We start from the raw sequence: 20368 nt of genomic DNA on the forward strand, positions 1-20368 counted from the left end.
GTGCACCCCTACACATATTGCCAAACACTTAATTGAGACGTTCCCCTTTCAAACAGAAATGGAAACATCACCTTCGTGATAATACTGAATTGCAAGAACAGGAAAATTGCTGCAACTAATCTTGATAACAGCCAATACCAAGATAAAAAGAGCTTCCTCTTGTTTAATAACCATTTTGACAAAGTGTATTTTGAGGTCTAAGGCAATATTAGGGACAATGCAGAAGGCTTTCACAAGAGTACATAAGAGACACGTTCCATGTCAAACATTAATTACCTAACTGGTGTGGCTAAAAGGTCATGTCTTTCCCCTTTAAAACACAGGAGGAGTGGTGATCAGGAAAGGGTCCAGCCCTGGGCCTCAGGTGTTTCAAAGGGAGAAGCTGTGTTTTAAATGCACTGGAGAGCCAGTGTGGTGTAGTGGTTAAGAGCGGTAGTCTCGTAATCTGGGGAACCGGGTTCGCGTCTCCGCTCCTCCACATGCAGCTGCTGGGTGACCTTGGGCCAGTCACACTTCTCTGAAGTCTCTCAGCCCCACTCACCTCACAGAGTGTTTGTTGTGGGGGAGGAAGGGAAAGGAGATTGTTAGCCGCTTTGAGACTCCTGAAGGGGGGTGAAAGGCGGGATATCAAATCCAAACTCTTCTTCTCTTCTTCTTCTTCTTAGTGGCCGCTACACAACTGAATGCAATAGCTAAGGATCAGTGCTGGTGTGGAGGAACCTTTGGTCCTCCAGATATTGCTGGACTACAATTCCCAACAGCTCCAGCAAGCATGGCCAGTGGCCAGGGATGATGGGAGTTTTAGTCCAGCAACATCTGGAGGGCCAAAGGTTCCCCACACCTGAATCGATGCATCAAAGTCTGATGCCGAGTGCAAAGCCCTATCAGCTGAGCAGAGGGAAGCAACCATTATCTTTTGAGGGCCATTTTCCTTTGGGAATAAATCCATCAGGAGTCACATACCTCTGGTGCCAAAAGGAGGTGAGACCACCTTCTTTCTCAATCCCCAGCATCTCCAGGTAAGCTTGTGAGAGAATAATACCGGATACCATGGAGCACTGCTATTAGTCAAGTGTTGACAATATTGAGCTACATGGGCCAATGATCTGACTCATACAAGGAAGCTCCCTGGCCTCCTCATGAATCGCCACCTGCATGAAATTATGCCAATGGTCACAGCAGAACTGGGGCAGGGAGTCTGCTTGGTCATTGGTCTAAGCCAGTCTTCTTCAACTTTGGGTCCCAGGTGACAACGTCCACCATTCCTGACCACTGGTTAAGCTGGAGATGATGGGCAGCTATAGGACCCAAAGTTGAAGAATTCAGGCCTTAACAACTAAGTTACTCTGCTCTTCCTTGCACTTACTATGGGTCATCTTCAGCTAGCTTAATGCTACCCCAAACCTGGCAGGTGATACAAATTTGCCAAATATAAAACTGATCTTCTATAAATGGCTGAGTTACACCTCAGGGAAAGTCTTCCTAAACAAAAATGTATCAGGAGATGCTTAAACATCATCACACTAGCCACTGGTCTGATTTCAGCTGATCATTGGTTCCAGAGAGCCTGGTTTCTGCTGCTGCTGTTGTTGTTTATATACCACCCTTACCCAAAGATCTCAGGACAGTGTACAATATTAGAAACACATTACAAAACATCAATGATCGAAACATAATAAAAAGATAGTAAAATGCATACTGACAGACAGACAGACAGCCTAATAGTAAAATAATTGTAATACTAACAAGAGTCCTGGGTAAAGAATAATTTTTGCCTGGCATCTAAAGAGATGTAATGATGGTACCAGGCGAGCCTCTCTCCACAGTCGGGGAGCTAAGTACAGGCTAAGCACAGCTCTGGGGCAAAGGCTCCTCTCTGTAATGCCCCATCTGAGCTGTGCTTAGATACTTGCACTTATGGGCTTCCTGGAGGCATCTTACTGACCAGCTATAATAAACAAAGATGATGGATTAGATTGACTTCTTGTCTATCTTGGCATGATTCTTATGTCCTTTAGTTAGGCTTGAGGGCTTTGGTTCTTTTTGTTTACTTTTTAAATAAACAAAATGTTGTTGTTGTTGTTAAAAAGGTTAAAACTAGCTCAGCCAAAGCATTGGGAAAGTTGCTATATTTCAGCTGCCCCACCCATCTGTAAAATGGGTATAATAATGACCCATCAAAGGAGTCCTATTGGAAGGGTGAATGAGGCAAAGGCATCAAACAAAGCACTCTGTACAGTAAAAGTGCTGGGTGAATGATGAATACTCATAGTCACCATTTTCAGGTCTTTATGAAACACCTGGTGAGAAAGATCAGCAAGGGTGACGCCTTTCAAATACGGCTTCACCTGGGCTGTAGGAATGGTGTTTCATATCTGATGCTGTTTCCCATCATTAACACCTGAATAACTAAAACTAGCAGGGACCTGCCCGCTGCCTCCTCCCACAGTCGCCAGGCACACAATAATGAATGCTATCCTTGTGCGTGCATACAATGAATGACGTCATGTAACGGTTCCGATGGAAACACTGACTTGGCCACCTGAGCTCAGAGAGCTGTTGAGTTCTCCTTTGCCTCCCCCCCCCCCACTTTCAGGTAGAACAAACAGTTCCTCACTTCCCACCCTGCAGGCACAGCAATAAACACCCGCTTCTTTCTGGCCTAGCCCTTATCAAATACGTTCGTGAAATCCAAGTTTTCTAAGAAAAGAGATGGGAAGACCTTCCGCACCAGAGACAGTGTAGACTAAACAGTGTCTGGGTTGTGTGCAATTGCTAACCAGCAGCAATATAAAGAACACACCATTTTCTTCTGAATTCATGCATCCCTTCTTGCAAAAGCCCATGAAAAGCTACCAGCCCACAAATGTTCCAAAAAGCTACTAGCTCCTGTCACTACAATGCAAGTGCACAGGGGAATGGTGTGTGTTTGTGTGTGAAGTCACAGATCCACCTTACTAAAAACTTGCCAGTCACCTGGGAAGTCTTCTTAGAAGAAAGTTGTTGCTGGCCCAAAATAAACAATTTCCCTTCTCAGCTCTGTGTTCACGTACTGATATGCAGAAACAATTCCCAAAATTAAAATAACCCCAGCTACAAAAGAGGCAGATTTTTGAGGGTGGCAAGGTGCACAGCACATGGGTCCCAGCGCCCCACATGGCTGCTTCGTGTATCTCAGACTAATGGAACTCACAAGGTTGTTGTGAGGCTAAAGTAAGTGTGTGTGTGTGTGTGTGTGTGTGTGTGTGTGTGTGTGTGTGTGAAAACCATGTATACCGCCTCAAACTTCCTAGAGGAAGGATATAAAACTAATATAAATACATAGGAATGCTATGGGGCTAAACTGCCATAAGCCCCACAGTGCTGTAGGGATTGGGGTTGAGTTGGCAAGCTCTGCCGTAGGAGGAAGAAACAGAGGAGGGGATGATTTGTGGGAACTTGGATTGGAGGATGGGGGGGGTCTTGCTTTTCCACCCCAACTTCAGTTGCTTTGGAAGGGCGAGCAGGGATACCAGCTCAACTTCATAGCCCATGGTTTGGAGTTAACTTGTTTAGCAACTTAACCATTGTTTGTTGTAAACCACAGCCCTCTGTTCACACGTAACACGAGGCCGAAATTATTTGGAAGTGAAAGTGAATGTGTCAGAATTCCTTCACTTGGCTATATAGGAGGAAGAACATTGAGGACACAAGCCAGATGATTTGCTCCGAGTTGTGGAGGCTTGTCCACACAGCACTAAATCAGTCTCCCTCAGACGGGTGCCCTCTGGATGTTTTACACTCCCAATAGGCCCCAGCCAGCATGGCCAGTGGTTAGGGATGCTGTGAGTTGTAGTACAAAACAGCTGGAGAGAACTAGGTTGGGCAAAGCTACACTAAGCTGCAGTTTAGTTACATGGGATTGCAACCGCTGTCTGAATCATACTTCTTCAGTTGTTTTCCACCTGCCTTTGATGAAGAATATGTGGCATGCAAATGGTAAGCATTATGAGAAACTGCAGAGAATTGCATATATCCAGTGTTAGCCCTACTCAGAATCACCAGAATTAATGAATATGACTAATTTAGGTCCATTAACCTCAGTGGGTCTGTTCTGAGTAAAACTTAGCTGGATAGAATCCAGAGTTTTTGGGGGGAGACAAAAAGGAAAAGGAAAAGGAAAACCGCCTCCCCACCCCCATGTCAATTTTTGAGTTCCTTCTCTGATTTATTTTATTTTGTCTAGTTCATTCTGCCTCAATTCACCACCTGTGAGATGGGCATAACAGCACTTGCATCTCACAGGCCTGATACGCAGAGAAACAAAAACAAAACAAACAGCGAAGCTCTTGGCAAGTCAAAAAGTGCCGCTTCCTTTTCCAAGGAAAGCCTCGCCTGGGCTTGAACTGCTGCCAGACACAATTTCCATAAGTACTCATTATCAGCGGTTGAAGCAGCCTGTCGCTGGGGCACTGGATGATGCTAATGCGAGCACAGCTACGATCTCGTTACTATGGCAAAGTGGTCTTGGCCTTGCTGCCTCTTACTCGTGTTGTGTGTGACTCATGCGAACTGACGGAGCAAGAGATTAGGCCGGGGGAGGCTGCTTCAAAACCAGCCTTTGAATACGCACTGCTCTCCACTGACAGATGTTCTCCCTGAATGGCTTTTGCCGTGGTGCAGTTTGGAGAAGGGGCTGGAAGAAAAAGAAACCCATCGCCTGATCACCGCGTAATCCAAGCATCAAGTGCAGGAGCATCAATGCGGCACAGGCAGAATTCTAGGCTCAAAACTGCGGGGGAACCTGGGGACACAGGAACCTGCATTATACCAAGTCAGACCAATCATCCATTTAGCACTGCATTGCCTGCACTGGCTGGCAGCAGCCCTCTAGCACTTTAGGCAGGATTTTCTCTCAGTCCTGAGGGAACTGAACTTGGAAACGCCTGCATGCAAAGCAGATGCTTCCCCACTGACAAAAGAGGGCTTTTCCTGCCCTCAACTTGCTGGAGAGCACTGAGGTGGCCACTGTGATAAGAATTTAATCATGAGATCCGGAGAAGGAACCCACAGCCAATGGAAGTGGACTTGAAATGTCAAAACAGAAAACAAGGAGGCCTTCATTTCAGTGCTTTAATGATAATCTGGTTTGTCTTTGCCTTGTTTCCTTTCTTGGTAGTTACAGAACACATTGTTATGCTGGTGCTCATAGCACTTTGCCTCTATTGCCTTGGGAAATTGAAATCGGTAGGGCCGGGAGACCAACAGAGGTAGTGCCAGAGCCAATGACGGGCAGAGTCACCCTCTGAAAGAAGAAGGCACACAGGTGGGACCTTAATGGGGCAGTTCCACTGCCCAGACCTAGTTCTTACTGAAGTGGAAACCTTGTTGTCTGGAAAGCATCACTTCAGATTACAGGCCAGAGACTCACATGCCGGAACACTTGTCCATGCAGGACACTGAGCAGGGGAGAGTGAAATCCCCTCCACATAATATCTGCATGTGCAGATATTTATTTAAAAGCCTTTATAAACCACTTTTTATTCCTTAAGCCAGCCTTTCTCCAACTTTGGGTCCTCAGCTGTTGTTGGACTGCAACTCCCATCATCCCTAGCTAGCAGGACCAGTGGTCAGGGATGATGGGAGTTGTAGTCTAACAACAGCTGGACACCCAGGGTTGAGAAACACTGCCTTAAGCAATGCACAATATGAAAACAAGTAATCAGTATTAATACAAAAATACAACATTAAAACCAATAAAGCAGCAATGTAAAAGCATATTTTAAAACCCCAAATAAAACAGATTCCGTGGGTAGTTACATCCAGTGCTGGTTACAAGCTCTGGAGGGTCTACTGGAAATCCTTCAGAGGTCTGCCACTGCAACCCAGTCTAAATTCTGCCCCCCCTCACCCCCCCCCAAATCAGGATTGTCTGCAATGCAGAGTTGTTCCTCAGCTGAAAGGTTCACTGAAGCTAGGATGTCCAAAAGCCGCCACCAGACAGAAACAACATGGGCGATAAATCCCAATGCATATTGTACAGCAAGGTTAAGATAAGAACATAAGAACTGCTGTGCTGGATCAGGCCAAGGGCTCCTGTAGCTCAGCACTCTGTTCTCAGGGCCCATGGGAAGCTCGCAAGCAGAACTTGAGCACAACAGCGCACGCTCCACTTGTTTCGCAAAAGCAACCGGCTGGAGTGAGCACTCCATGCACCGCCCGGAACAACCCAGCTGGAGGGAGACAAACCTTTCTCTGTGTGGGGGAATGTGAAGCCGTCCTGCGCTCCGTTTTAACAGAGAGAGTCAGCCCTCACTCTCCAGGCAGGTTTATTTTCTTTAACCAAAGGACAGGCTCTCAAAAGCTCTGAACTAAACTTCGTTCCGAGCATGTGGGGGGAAGCTGTGGAAACATCCAAGCAGCGCATGTGGGGAGAGAGAAACAGGAAGCTCTCCGAGGTGGGGCTGGGGAGCCACATGCTCCTCCTGGCTCCTGATCAAAGGCGTTTGCCGGGAACAGGAGACACAGTCCCTTTGTCACAAGGCAAGCCGCGTCTCCCTCCCTCCCACCTGGAAAAGAAGCCTCCTCCAGCTCTTTCTTTTTCTGCAGTAGGAGTCTTTTGCTTTTCGTGGCGGAAAAAGCAACGTCCCCAGACACCAGGAGGGCTGGCCCAGCACACCTAAAGGAGCGCCTGCTTCCCAATGTGGTGAAGTGGACAGAAGGCAGGAAAGCTAACAGTTGTTGCTGCTGCTGCTGTTTCTAGCCACCATTATTATTTGGGCCTGTGGAAACATTTTCTCTACGCTCCTCTCATCGGGATCAGCACCCCCGTCTCCTCAGATACACAGAAAGAGAAAGTGTGCGCACACAGGCTTCACTTTTCCAAGGAATCTGAACAAAAACAGGATGCAGGAGAAGAATTAATCTGAGCCTTCAAAAGCACCTGTAGCTGAAAGAGGAAGTGGGGAAGACCCCCAACTCTTTCTGCTTCCTCTTTCTAGGTACTTTTCAAGGGAGGAAAAGGTCACCCCTCTCAGGATTAAAGGGGCAGAGGCTTTGCGCACACTGGGGAACGACCTCAAGGGCTCCACTGTGTCCATGGGCACCACAGTGGCGACCCCTGGCTGCATTTATATCCCACCTTTCCTCCAAGGAGCTCAAGATAGCATAACTCGCCCCAATTTTATTCTCACAATATCCACTGGAAGTAGACTGAGCTAACAACTATGGTTCATTTATTTTATTTTCAGTTTTTAATGGAAGGCTATAACAATTAAAACATCATTCAAACAAACAAACAGAAATAAAGTAAAAAGGGATAGTTTAAATAGAGAACAGGAGTCATGGCGAAGAACTGCCCTCTCTACTACCTGCTGCTCTCACTAGCTGGCTGGGCCCAGAAGTCACCAATTCCACCCGCCCTGCTGCCAAAAGCAGCAGCAAAATCTGCACTGGAGGGGAAGGTACCAGCTGAGCCCCGTGAGACAACCTGTGACCACAAGCCAGGGGGTTCCAGGAAGGCCCCTGAAGGCCAAGGCTGCCAAAGTCAACATAGATGCCATAGCCACCCATTCCAGAAAGGGCTGGGTCGCCACTGTTTCTGAGATGCCACCAAGGCCTAGTCCTCCCCTAAAAACTGTGAGAGGCCAGTTGCTCCTTGAAAGAACCTTCATAACATGAAGAGTTGGGTGCCTGGGCTTGCTTGTTTTCTTTTTCCGTAAGATTTTACTAAGGCTTTTTCATAGTACAATAAAAGAAACTAACCTAAATAAAATCAAAAACAGAGGAAAAAAGAGAGAAAAGAAAAAGCAGAGTCCTCTTTCCAAGGAAGACCTTAACCCCTGTCTCAAACAGAAAGGGGGGGCCCTCTCAGGTCTCACCTGGGAGCTTCCGTTTCTTCTTCCAGTCTCCCATCCTGGGAGATCTTCCTTTCCCTGCCTCTCACTCAGAATCCTTCAGCAACCTGCCATCATCTTCCAGTGTGTATAATCCCAATAATGTCTCATCCCTTTTTTGTTTTGTCTAGTGTCATTTCAGATAACAGGGACCCAGGAATCTGACTTGTTTTTTCTTTTCTTTTTTTACGGGTTTGTGAATTGCTCTGGGAGCTTATCCAGCTGGAGACTAGGGTACAGCAAGTATTTTAAGCAAACAAATAAATAACAGATTAACCATTAAGGTGTTTTGGCCGGGTCTCTATCTTTCAGTCTAAAGGTCACCCAGTGAACTCTGTGGACAGGTGTGGATTTAGATAAAAGTTAAAAATAAAATGGGAGGATACACCCAAATTTACATAGAGCAGTATTAGATAGATTTGAACCTGTTATTTCTACTCTGACACCCTGGCCATCAGGGCTCTTTTCAGTCACACCCCTTTCCCCAGGCCATGCACTTTGCCCTCCATGCTCCACACCCTCCTTGAATGTTTTTGCCTGGCTGGAATATGTTCTTGAACTATTATAATGCTTCTTGCTTGCCTGGGCAGAGCGCAGTGTGTGAGGTTGTGTACAAACTAGCCCATTAAAACAAAGGTAAGATACACATTTATTTTGTCCACTTTTTGCCCCTAGCTCTGCCCACCACTGGGGGGAGGGAACGAAGGGAGAAAACCACAAAAGCTGCCCTGAGATCCTTGGGGAGGGCAAAGCATGAGAAACACTGAAGAAATAAAAATGCCTCCTAATTAATTAAGGTGAGCCTAGAAAGCCAGCACCTCAGAGAGATGGATTCCAGGCAAGCCTTCTCCCTGACATGCTAGCTTTCTATGTGGGCCTTATTTTTTGTATGGAGAGTTTATTCCAGGAGTGGGAAACTTAGTACCCTCCAGATGTTGCTAGACTCCAGCTTCCATCAGTCCCAGCCAGCATGATGCGAGTTGTAGTCCAACAACATCTGGATAGCATCCTTCTTCCCCACCTGTGACTTTCCACAAGTAGTCTTGACTTAGGCTGAGATGCAAGTTTACTGCCCCAGTTGGAAGTAAGCCTAACTGCAGGATTCCTTGCCTAAGGACACTCACTTGGCTGCAACTCTGCTTAGCTTCCACTGGCAAACTCCAAAAAGGAGCCTCTCACAAAACCAAAGGACCTGAACTTGGTCAACATCTGCCAGCTGTTGGCTTGTAGACTAGCTTCATGGTGTTGTTTAAAACATGCTATTAAAATATGCTATTACTTATTTGTATTCCGACAAAATAAACCACATAAAGAAAAAGTAGGCATTTGTAAAGGTGGGTTCATCAGGGCCCACACTTGTTTTATGAAGGTGGGGGGGGTGGCTTTGAGGTGGGGGCTTTTGGGTCAGCTCTCGGCTGCCGTGGTTTTAAACCAGAAGGAGAGTTGTGGCTCAGAGGTAGAGCATCTGCTCTGCATGCAGAAGGTCCCAAGTTCAGTCTCCTGCATCTCTGGGCAGGCCTGGGAAACCCTGGAGAGCTGCTACCGGTCAGTGTACACAGCACTGAGCTGGATGGACCAATGGCCTGAATCTGCAAAGCAGCTTCCTATGTTTCGGTGTTCCTATGAAGTCATCGGATACAGGAGGGAAGAACAGGGCCTGTCAGCAACAAGCGGTGGATCACCAAAGACTAGAAGCGTAAATCAGTATAAGAAACCCTTCTTGGGGTTGGCTCAAGACATTTCTCTGCCGGAGGTGAAGGACACAACTGCATGTACAGAGAAGCCGACTGGACTGGCAGCTGAATCCTAGCTCAACATGCCAGTAGGAGGCTCACTGAGGGGACACAGGACAGGCCCCAGGGCACACACAGCTCCATCTTCCAACGGAGTGAATAGCCAGGGAAAACAGCTAGGGCTCTGGTTCCCAATTAGCTAAGTATGGTGGACCCCTGCTTTTGAAAATTTTGATATCTCTATGGTAGTTTTTGTTATATGAATGGTGTGACCACCAGTTGGGAACCACTGAGCTGGGGGATAGGTGCCTGCCAAGATTTGCCGCCTAAGGAAGTTGCCTCACTCTGCCTAATGGTAGGTGTGGCCCTGACCACTGTATCGGAGATAGTGGTGCACTGAGCCAGGCAAACCAAAGGGGTGACTTAGAACAATGTAGGCCCTTATAGCCTTCTCCCATTTCCTTCATTGCTTCATTGGACAGCTTCCCTGGAGCTGATCAGACTACAAGCAGCAAGAAATTAGCCTTAATTCTGCTGTTGGGCTCCTCCTCCTGCCCAGAAGGTGGCCCCTCCATCTGAGTGTGCACGCTCACGCACGCAAAGCAGCAAATATGTTTAGGAAAAGAGTTTGCTAGATTAACTGCAGATTTTGTCTCTCCGCTTTGTATTCAGCTGTATAACATCTGTTGCTGCCAACAAACAATAGCATTTTTAAAAAAACAACGAAAAAAGAGCAGCAACCAGGAACAGCTGAGTGCTCATTGTCCTTATGCAAAAAAACAACAACACCCAAGACTGCCACTGCTTCAAATTGCTCACCCAAAGAAGATTATCAATCCAGGCTAATGACATAAACTAGAGAGAGATGGAGATGCCTAACAATTAGCATGAAGGAGCTGAGATGCTACATCCGAGGAACGGAAGCTGGGGAAAATAATTGGAGCTAGAAGAAGAATTGTGCATGTAAGATTTCTGAAACGCAAACAGGAGAGAAAAGTATGCTGACATGTCCCAAACTAAGTCTGTCACAAAACAGCAGTCGGAGAGGTTTTCTCAAGTGACATACAGTGGTACCTCAGGTTAAGTACTTAATTCGTTCCGGAGGTCTGTATTTAACCTGAAACTGTTCTTAACCTGAAGAACCACTTTAGCTAATGGGGCCTCCTGCTGCTGCCGTGCCGCTGGAGCACGATTTCTGTTCTCATTCTGAAGCAAAGTTCTTAACCTGAAGCACTATTTCTGGGTTAGCGGAGTCTGTAACCTGAAGCGTATGTAACCTGAAGCGTATGTAACCTGAGGTACCACTGTATTAAAAAAAGACAGAAGAGCACTATTGATATTGTAACATACTTGAGGATTTTGTGGGTGTGGTGAATTGTATTTATTTATATTTATTAAATCTGTATACGGCCCTTTCTCTATAAATCTCAGGGCAGTTCACAGCATAAATGAAACCTTTGGTAGTGACTGGCTGAGCTACTCATAATGTCACAGAAAGGCAAGGATTCCACTGATCTAGAAATGTGAGAAGGCATCATCCCCCCCCCATCTTATGCAGTGCTGTTTCTGTTATGCTGCAGTTTACCTTCTGCTAAGACCTATGTTATTTGTCTTGCTGTCTGCTGTGGCAAACTCACGTAGCTTACATAGTTCAGAGCATGAGACTTGGGGGCGTGGGTTCAAGCCCCACATTGGTCAAATGGGGGGGGGGGAGACAGCAAAGATTACATTTCATTTGCCGACCGAAATATCTATCACATTTGCTGGGTTGATTTCTGTTCTGCACATAGTCTGAACACTAGCAATTGTTTCCATTTCCACTGGAATACTCCGACATCCCCAGAGGTGTAGCTAGGCTCCCTTGCGCACACACACACCCCAATCTCCAGGGGGGAAATAACGTAATTTAACAATCACAAATGATTCAAACTGGCTATTTAACAGCACAAGCCTATAGATATCTACTCCAAAGTAAATCCCACCAAGTTCAGTAGGGCTTACTGGGTGCACAAGACTAAATCTGGCAAGACAACGACAGGAGCGTCTGACAATACCTCACTTGCCTTTTTGTTATTTCCAACACGGTGCCAGCAGAAAGGCACTAACCTCAGAGGTTCTGCCTCAGTGCACACTTTACTCAGAAGTAAGCCCCCTTAAGTCAATGGCCCTTGCTCTCTCTGGGGTAAATATGCAGCGGCATATGCACTGGAAATTGGTCAAGGTGGGGGGAAACCAGGGGAAAGCGACCACAAAGAGCCTCGCCTGGTGTTTCTCAGTCAGCACATCAGCTGACAGCCAATTGGGGGGCAAGCAGAGGGAGCGGAGGGTGGGGAGTAGTGGTTGTGCTAGGACAGAGAGCCAAGCAGTGGTGTCCTTGTAAAGAGCCCCACTGCGCAAACTAACATGCAGCACTGCCGGCCGACTGAGGAGGGAGCTCTGCAGTCTGGTGCGATGGCCCACGCCAGTGTCAGGATTACCCCACCAAGGTGACAAGAAAGGCACAATTTCTGTGCCATTCCCCAGGCCTGCGCCTTTGGTGGGCTGCAAGCTGGCCAACTGCTAGGTCAGCCCCTAGACATCTCTACATTGGCTTAACCACTAAGGTGTGTGTGGGGGAGAGAAGGTGCAAGGTCTTCGGAAAGAGTAGAAGCAATAGAAACCTAGGAGAAAAGGAGGCTGTTCCTGGGAAAGGAGCGGGAGCGAACTGTCCAGAGAAACTATGGCAAACGTTTATCTCTGTCGCATAAGATTAGAAGCTGACTGGAGAAAGAGTCAGGGTACCACCTCACCCAGTGCCAACTTAAAGAATTTGCAGGTGTAAGTAGTGGTGATGGCTAAAAGCTTAGGTAGCTTCAAAAGCAGGATTAGACCCATTCATGGAAGAGGAGGGGAGAAAGAACAAGACTATCATTGGTTACTAGTCATTACGACTGTAATCATCCAGGGTCCTGTGAAGAACAGTTGCTAGGGAACAACAAATGCACTCATGCACTGGCTTGTGGGATTCCCAGAGGCATCTGGTCGGCCACTGTAGGAAACAGGATGCTGGACTTTGATGCACTTGGTCTGATCTGGCAGGGATTTTCATAGGGAAAGGGAGGCCATAGGAAGACTTCAAAATAAGAGAACACAGAAAGAAAATGGATAAAGAGATGTGCTGGGCTAGGGAGCACAGGCTAGGCAACATCTCTCAGGCTGATCTGAAACAACTACTAGCCAATGCTTTGGCTTCAGGCCTCTAAAAATGTTCCTCTAGTGCGAACAGGAGCAGAAGGTAACCTTTGCATTTCATTTTTGTTGCTGTTGTTCTCTCTACAAATGGCTTCCTGCCCCACTTCTTTAAAACTTGCCCTAGTGAAATGCTGGAAGGCAGCTTTGCTAACTTGCATCCCAAATCCCCTCCTGTCCCGACTCCTCCTGAGCTGCCCTAAAGATCCTGGCGGGACTAAAAGGCTTTTACGCTCCCAAGCTAGTAAGCATGCTCAGTGGCAGTTCTGAAGCGCCCCTTGGGCCAGGCGGGAGAGCTCTATTAGCACTGAGGCCCGGAACCCCCACAGTGCTTTTAAAAAGAAATAACAATAATTGCAGCACTCGGCAGTTCCAGGGCAGCCTGCCGTGTCTCCAAAGTGCTTGCAGAGCATTAGCAGGTTCTAGCCACACTGGGCTTAAATGTACGCCCTCTGCCACAGCATCTACAGCCTCAAGCACAATACTTTTAAGCAGGTGGGGGGAAACTTAATAATTCTCCCATCTCAGGACAGCTGGGATACCCCTGGCACTTTATCTCAAGCTGGAAGAACACACCTCCTCTGCAAAACATGTGAAGTGACATTGCCATGCAGAAAACTTCCCCACCTTCCTGCTGCTTTGCAGGGGATGCAAAAACCTGCAGTGTGGAATTTGCTTTCCAAGTCATTTACTTATTCCATTCTCTCTCTCTTTCTCTCTGTGATTTAAGAAACACGACTTTGGTCATAACGCCTTCAAAACAAACATAAAAATAATTTCCAACAAGATAAAATTAAGAATGGAGGAATAAAACCTCAAAAAAAGAGCTCCCCAATTTTTAAAAAAGTTGTCTAAACAATAGTAAAGGTAAAGGGACCCCTGACCATTAGGTCCAGTCGTAACAGACTCTGGGGTCGCGGCGCTCATCTCGCTTTATTGGTCAAGGGAGCTTCCGGGTCATGTGACCAGCATGACCAAGCCGCTTCTGGTGAACCAGAGCAGCACACGGAAACGCCGTTTACCTTCCTGCCGGAGCGGTACCTATTCATCTACTTGCACTTTGAGGTGCCAACTGCTAGGTTGGCAGGAGCTGGGACCGAGCAACGGGAGCTCACCCCATTGCGGAGATTCGAACCGCCGACCTTCTGATCAGCAAGTCCTAGGCTCTGTGGTTTAACCCACAGCGCCACCCGCATCCCTTTTTATTGTCTAAACAATAAAAACCATCAAATGCTGAGAGGCACAGAAATGCCTTGCTGGATGCTGGGCAATGAAGGGGCTCACTTAGCATACCTGGGGAGGGAGTTTCACCATCAGGGTCCTACTATAAAACAGGCCCTTTGCCATGTTCCCACCGTTTGTCTTGTTCTAGTCTTGCTGAGGGGGCTGTTATTATAAAATGAGCAATCAGTCCATCTTTCAGGATCCAAAAGTTTGTTTAACAAAATAATAAGAAAACAGTTGCTGCAAAAAACCCCGCGGAAATCACCAGACAGGCCATAAGGGACAGATACATGAATTTGTCAAAAATGCCCTCTGAAGCAGCTGTGTTTTAACCTGTCAACTGAAGGCTATTAGTGAGAAAGTTAGGCACGTCTTCATAGGAAAGGTGGATCACAATATGGGAAGCATCCCATGAAGGAGCAGAGAAAACAGAAGGAGCACTAAGGGAAGGCACCAGCACAGAGATGAAGGCACCTGCCTAATATTGACAACTGCCAAGGGGATCAAAGGAGGATTGAAGAGGGCAAGGCAACCAAGGACCAAACCATGACAATTATAACTGTCTTTTCTCTCCCTCCTACTTGCTTCTCAACTGTCTTGCTCCCTTCAATTCTTCTTTGATCCCCATGTCAATTGTCCATATTGGGCAGGCACCTTTGTTATATTGCGTTTTGATACCTGCTAAAAAATTTCTTTAGGCAAGCTTACCCAGACATGCAATTTCAGCATGCCTATTTTTCATAGAATCATAGAGTTGGAAGAGACCACAAGGGCCATTGAGTCCAACCCCCTGCCAAGCAGGAAACACCATCAGAGCACTCCTGACATATGGTTGTCAAGCCTCTGCTTAAAGACCTCCAGAGTAGGAGACTCCACCACACTCCTTGGCAGCAAATTCCACTGTCGAACAGCTCTTACTGTCAGGAAGTTCTTCCTAATGTTTAGGTGGAATCTTCTTTCTTGTAGTTTGGATCCATTGCTCCGTGTCCGCTTCTCCGGAGCAGCAGAAAACAACCTTTCTCCCTCCTCTATGTGACATCCTTTTATATATTTGAACATGGCTATCATATCACCCCTTAACCTCCTCTTCTCCAGGCTAAACATGCCCAGCTCCCTTAGCCGTTCCTCATAAGGCATCGTTTCCAGGCCTTTGACCATTTTGGTTGCCCTCCTCTGGACATGTTCCAGTTTGTCAGTGTCCTTCTTGAATTGTGGTGCCCAGAACTGGACACAGTACTCCAGGTGTGGTCTGACCAGAGCAGAATACAGTGGCACTATTACTTCCCTTGATCTAGATGCTATACTCCTATTGATGCAGCCCAGAATTGCATTGGCTTTTTTAGCTGCCGCGTCACACTGTTGGCTCATGTCAAGTTTGTGGTCAACCAAGACTCCTAGATCCTTTTCACATGTACTGCTCTCAAGCCAGGTGTCCCCCATCTTGTATTTGTGCCTCTCATTTTTTTTGCCCAAGTGCAATACTTTACATTTCTCCCTGTTAAAATTCATCTTGTTTATTTTTGCCCACTTCTCTAATCTGTCAAGGTCGTTTTGAAGTGTGATCCTGTCCTCTGGGGTGTTAGCCACCCCTCCCAGTTTGGTGTCATCTGCAAATTTGATCAGGATGCCCTTGAGTCCATCATCCAAGTCGTTGATAAAGATGTTGAATAAGACCGGGCCCAAGACAGAACCCTGTGGCACCCCACTAGTCACTCTTCTCCAGGATGAAGAGGAACCATTGATGAGCACCCTTTGGGTTCGGTCAGTCAGCCAGTTACAAATCCACTGAGTGGTAGCATAGTCAAGACCGCATTTTACCAGCTTCTTTACAAGAATATCATGGGGCACCTTGTCAAATGCCTTGCTGAAATCAAGGTAGGCTACATCCACTGCGTTCCCTTCATCTACCAGGCTTGTAATTCTGTCAAAAAACGAGATCAGGTTAGTCTGACATGACTTATTTTTCAGAAATCCATGCTGACTATTGGTGATCACAGCATTCCTTTCTAGGTGCTCACAGACTGTTTGCTTAATGATCTGCTCCAGAATCTTCCCTGCTATTGATGTCAGACTGACTGGGCGGTAATTATTTGGGTCCTCTCTTTTCCCCTTTTTGAAAATAGGGACATTTGCCCTCCTCCAGTCTGCCGGGACTTCGCCTGTTCTCCAGGAATTCTCAAAGATGACTGCCAGTGGTTCTGAGATCACATCTGCCAGTTCTTTTAATACTCTTGGATGCAGTTCATCTGGCCCTGGAGACTTGAATACATCTAAACTAGCCAAATATTCTTGTACTATCTCCTTAGTTATTCTGGGCTGTGTTTCCTTTGCTGAATCATTTGCTCCAAATTCTTCAGGTCGGGCATTGTTTTCTTTATCGGAGAAGACTGAGGCAAAGAAGGCATTGAGTAGTTCAGCCCTTTCTGTGTCCCCTATTTGCATTTCACCATCTTCTCCTCTGAGTGACCCCACAGTTTCTTTGTTCTTCCTTTTGCTACGAACATACCCATAAAAGCCTTTTTTGTTGCTTTTAACCTCTCTAGCAAGCCTGAGTTCATTCTGTGCTTTAGCTTTTAAACTTTTAAAAACTTGATTTTATCAGTATTTTGGTAATCCTATTCCATATACTTGTTTCTTAAGTCTGTTGATTTTATCAGTATTTTCTGATAAATATTTTATATAATTCTGTGTGAACCACCCAGAGGTGTGTGGATTTTTTCCCTTCAATTAAGCAGTATCTGAATCTAGTAAAATAAACAAATAGGTCCAGGGGAGGCAGGAAAGCTTCTGCCTTTGCTTTCTCCTCTGGTGCCTTTAATAGCAGCAGATCCCGACATAGAAAGTAAACAGGATGCTCTTTTCCTTTCCAATTATCTCCATGCCATTAAAAGCTTCACCTGCTTACTTTCTGTCTATCACGTAGCAACGCCAGCAAGAAAAGATGGAGAAGGAGAAGTTCGTGGGATTTCTAAAGGGGGGGGCAGGGGGCAGGGAGCAGCAGCAACAACAATAACGTAATTCAACAACAACAACAACAACAACGTAATTCAAACCAGCACCATCTGAAAAGCAACTTGTCCCAAGACATACATGTCAACATGGCCCAAGGCAGATAAAAATAACGGAGTCATCACCACCTCACTGGCCCTTCACCAGGAATCACTGGCCCTTCACTTAATGGATGGGTCAAATTAAAGTGCTCTGAACAGCAACAAAGCACATTTCTCTTTCCTTCTCTCATACACCACAAAGAGTAATGTGAACGTTCGAGAATTATTATTTTTTTAAAAAGTTCATAAGCAAACTTTCTCCATAAGCAAATTAGGATAATTTGAGCTGGGAATTTTTCAGTTTGCATCATAATTCCCCCTGATGCCCTAGAGCTGAGATAGCCAATGGGGTGCCTTCCAGATGCTTCGGACCACAACTCCCATCATCCCAAGCCAACATGGGAAGTGGTCAGGGATGGGGAAAGCTGTGCTCCAGCATCAACCAGAGAGCACCATATTGGTTATCCCTGCCCTAGGCAGTGTTTAGCATGCTTAATTTACTTCTATTTAGTAAACAGAACTAAAAACTTTAAAGCTGCCAAGCTTGCCTAAATATTGGATTTGCAGTTGGCACCCATTCTCATGTTTACTTATGAGATGATAAATTTTCCATAGAAAAATGAAGCACTGTGAAAAATTCCACCACATTTCACTGCACAGACATGTGGACCCTTGTTTCTGGAAGTATTTTCACTCAGTTCAAGAACATCAACTCAACTACCTTTGTGTGTCCACACCCACATTTAAAGCACATTTATGACACTTTATAAGTCACAGCATCCCCCAAAGAATCCTGGAAGTGCAATTTACCCTACACAGAGCTACAATTTGCAACACCCTTAACAAACTAGTTCCCAGAATTCTTTGGGGGGAAACCACAAACTCTAAATGTATGGTGTGGATATGAACTTCAACAATAACTCATCGCTAAGTGCTAAATATGTATTCCTCTGTTATAGCCTAGAAACATCCTTACAGTGGCCGCTCCACACATGGTATATATATTTATGTATTCTAAAAGATGTGAGCTTAAGATTTTTTGAGAATACACCTAAACACGTAAAAGGGTTAATATGACAAAATAATGTCATTTCATAAAAGAAAAGGAAACTGTTGTGCAGGCAGACTCAACAGAGAACCAGGATTGTGAACAGATATGCTGCTGACTGCACTCTCAGTGGCAAACCTGGCTTTTGTTACTATGGACAGTGTGAAAGAGCTCTATATCCAGGTAAATTCTGCAGGAGGTAAATAAATCCAAACCAGACACTGCAGACTCATCTTGGAAGATGTGCAAAAGTTCACCAAAATGTTATTTGAGAGGTCACTGCATTTACCATTTTCAGTTTGTGCTGCTGCAGGATCTCATCCAGGTTCTGTCTCTTCTTGTAGTTGAAGTAGAAATTTTTACACTGGGAGACACTCTTGGATCCCACCATCCTGGAAATGGCTGACCAGTTACGTCCATGTTCAAGGAGACCTGCAGATCAGTGAGACATACATACAGTCAGAAGGGTTGAAACTAGAATTAAAGCCAAGAGGAAGGAAGGAAGGAAGGAAGGAAGGAAGGAAGGAAGGAAGGAAGGAAGGGGAGCATTTAGAACAAGGGCTGCAGTTTAGTGGTAGAGCATCTGGTTTGCATGTGGAAGTCCCCAGGTTCAATCCCTGGCATCTTCAAGTAGGTCTGGGATGAAACCCCTGTATGAAACATTGGAAAGCCACTACCAGTCAGTGGAGATCAAGATGGACCCTTAATCTGACTTAGTATAAGACAGCTTCCTATGTTCCTGTGAGGGATTGTTGTTGAAGGAAGAGGAGATAATCTCCTGTGATCAGCAAGTCACAGTAGATAATAATAATAATAATAATAATAATAATAATAATAATAATAGTTATTATCTATACCCCGCACATCAGGCTGGGTTTTCTCAGCCACTCTGGGCAGCTCCCAAAAGAATATTAAAAACACAATAAAACATCTGCCCTGGACACAGAATTGACCTGTGCCTCCATGGACAGCTGTGCGTCCAAAATGACTCCCAGGCTGAGCTCCTGGTACTTCAGGGGCACAGATATGCCATTCAGGACCAAGGAGCCCTCCGCACCTGACCGCCCCCTGTTCCCCCAAAACAGTACTTCTGTCTTGTCAAGATTCAACCTTAATCTGTTAGCCACCATCCATCCTCCAATTGCCTCCAGTCACTCAAACAGAACCTTCACCACCTTCACTGGTTCTGATTTAAAATAGAGGTAAAGCTGGGTATCATCCACATACTGATGAACACCCAGCTCAAACCCCCTGATGATCTCTCTCATTGGCTTCATATAGATGTTAAAAAGTATGGGGGAGAGGACGGAACCCTGAGGCACCCCACAAGTGAGAGCCCAGGGATCTGAACACTCATCCCCTAACACCATCCAGGAGGATCGGAACCACCGTATAGCAGTGCCTCCAGCTCCCAGCAAAACTTGCTATTGTCTCTATTTCCCCTTGCAATAGCGTGGGAAAGAAGACCATCAAAAGAGATATTTTGAGTCAGTGCTCTCTGTGCACCGCTCTTCCATCACAACATGTCTACTTTGAATCTCAGTATTCATTTAAAAAGAAGAAGCGCCAATAGGCATGTTTCTAGCACTCATGGCTGCAAAGATAGGTTTCAAAACATGTGGGCAATACCTACAGCAAAAAAGTGCTTGAAGAAGAGTATCTCATGCTTTGAATCCAGCTCCACACCCAGGTGAGTGATGTACTGCTTGGGTGTCAGCGATCAGGGAGGAGAGGAGCTCAAACTCTTCATAAGACCTTGCACTCAAACTTCTAGGTACAAAAAACTGTTCAAGGAAGGCAAGCCTCTGAAGAGAGCAAGTCAGACCCAACTGCCATGAACTGCAGACAGGGCCAATCTTTGGGGCACACTATATTCCCTCCCATAGAGGTTTTATTTACCTTTATACAGATGTTGTTAATAAATTTGCATTTTATTTTTTATAAATAATAAATAAACACAATTACAGGAACTTCCCCTCAAAATTATTTTCCCCAGCCTGCTGCCCTCCAGATTCTTTGAACTCCAACTCCTACCATCCTCAACCCTTGGCTAAATAGCTGGGACTAATGGGACAGTATGACATGCCCAGTCATTCCCAGGTGTAGCCCACCCTTTCCTGAGGCTCCTGGTTTCCTCACCGTTCAGGTCTGAGAAGAAGTTTTGGGTTGGCTGAGAAGACACAGAGCCTGTGAACCTCGCCTCCTTCACCC

At 45.9% G+C, this 20368-nt stretch overlaps 1 protein-coding gene across 23 annotated transcripts in view; it reads right to left on the reverse strand.

Annotated features, from left to right (window-relative positions):
• Window positions 1–20368, reverse strand: part of NCOR2 (nuclear receptor corepressor 2) — a 392573-nt gene that overhangs the window by 98481 nt on the left and 273724 nt on the right. For all 23 annotated transcript variants that reach the window (XM_082203742.1, XM_082203745.1, XM_082203729.1 and 20 more), the window contains one exon: window positions 18447–18589. In XM_082203742.1, coding sequence (XP_082059868.1) covers window positions 18447–18589 — 143 coding nt within the window. The remainder of the gene's footprint in view (window positions 1–18446; window positions 18590–20368) is intronic.

Source organism: Podarcis vaucheri (assembly GCF_965113315.1).
Source record: "Podarcis vaucheri genome assembly, chromosome: 16".
Taxonomy (NCBI): Eukaryota; Metazoa; Chordata; class Lepidosauria; order Squamata; family Lacertidae; genus Podarcis; species Podarcis vaucheri.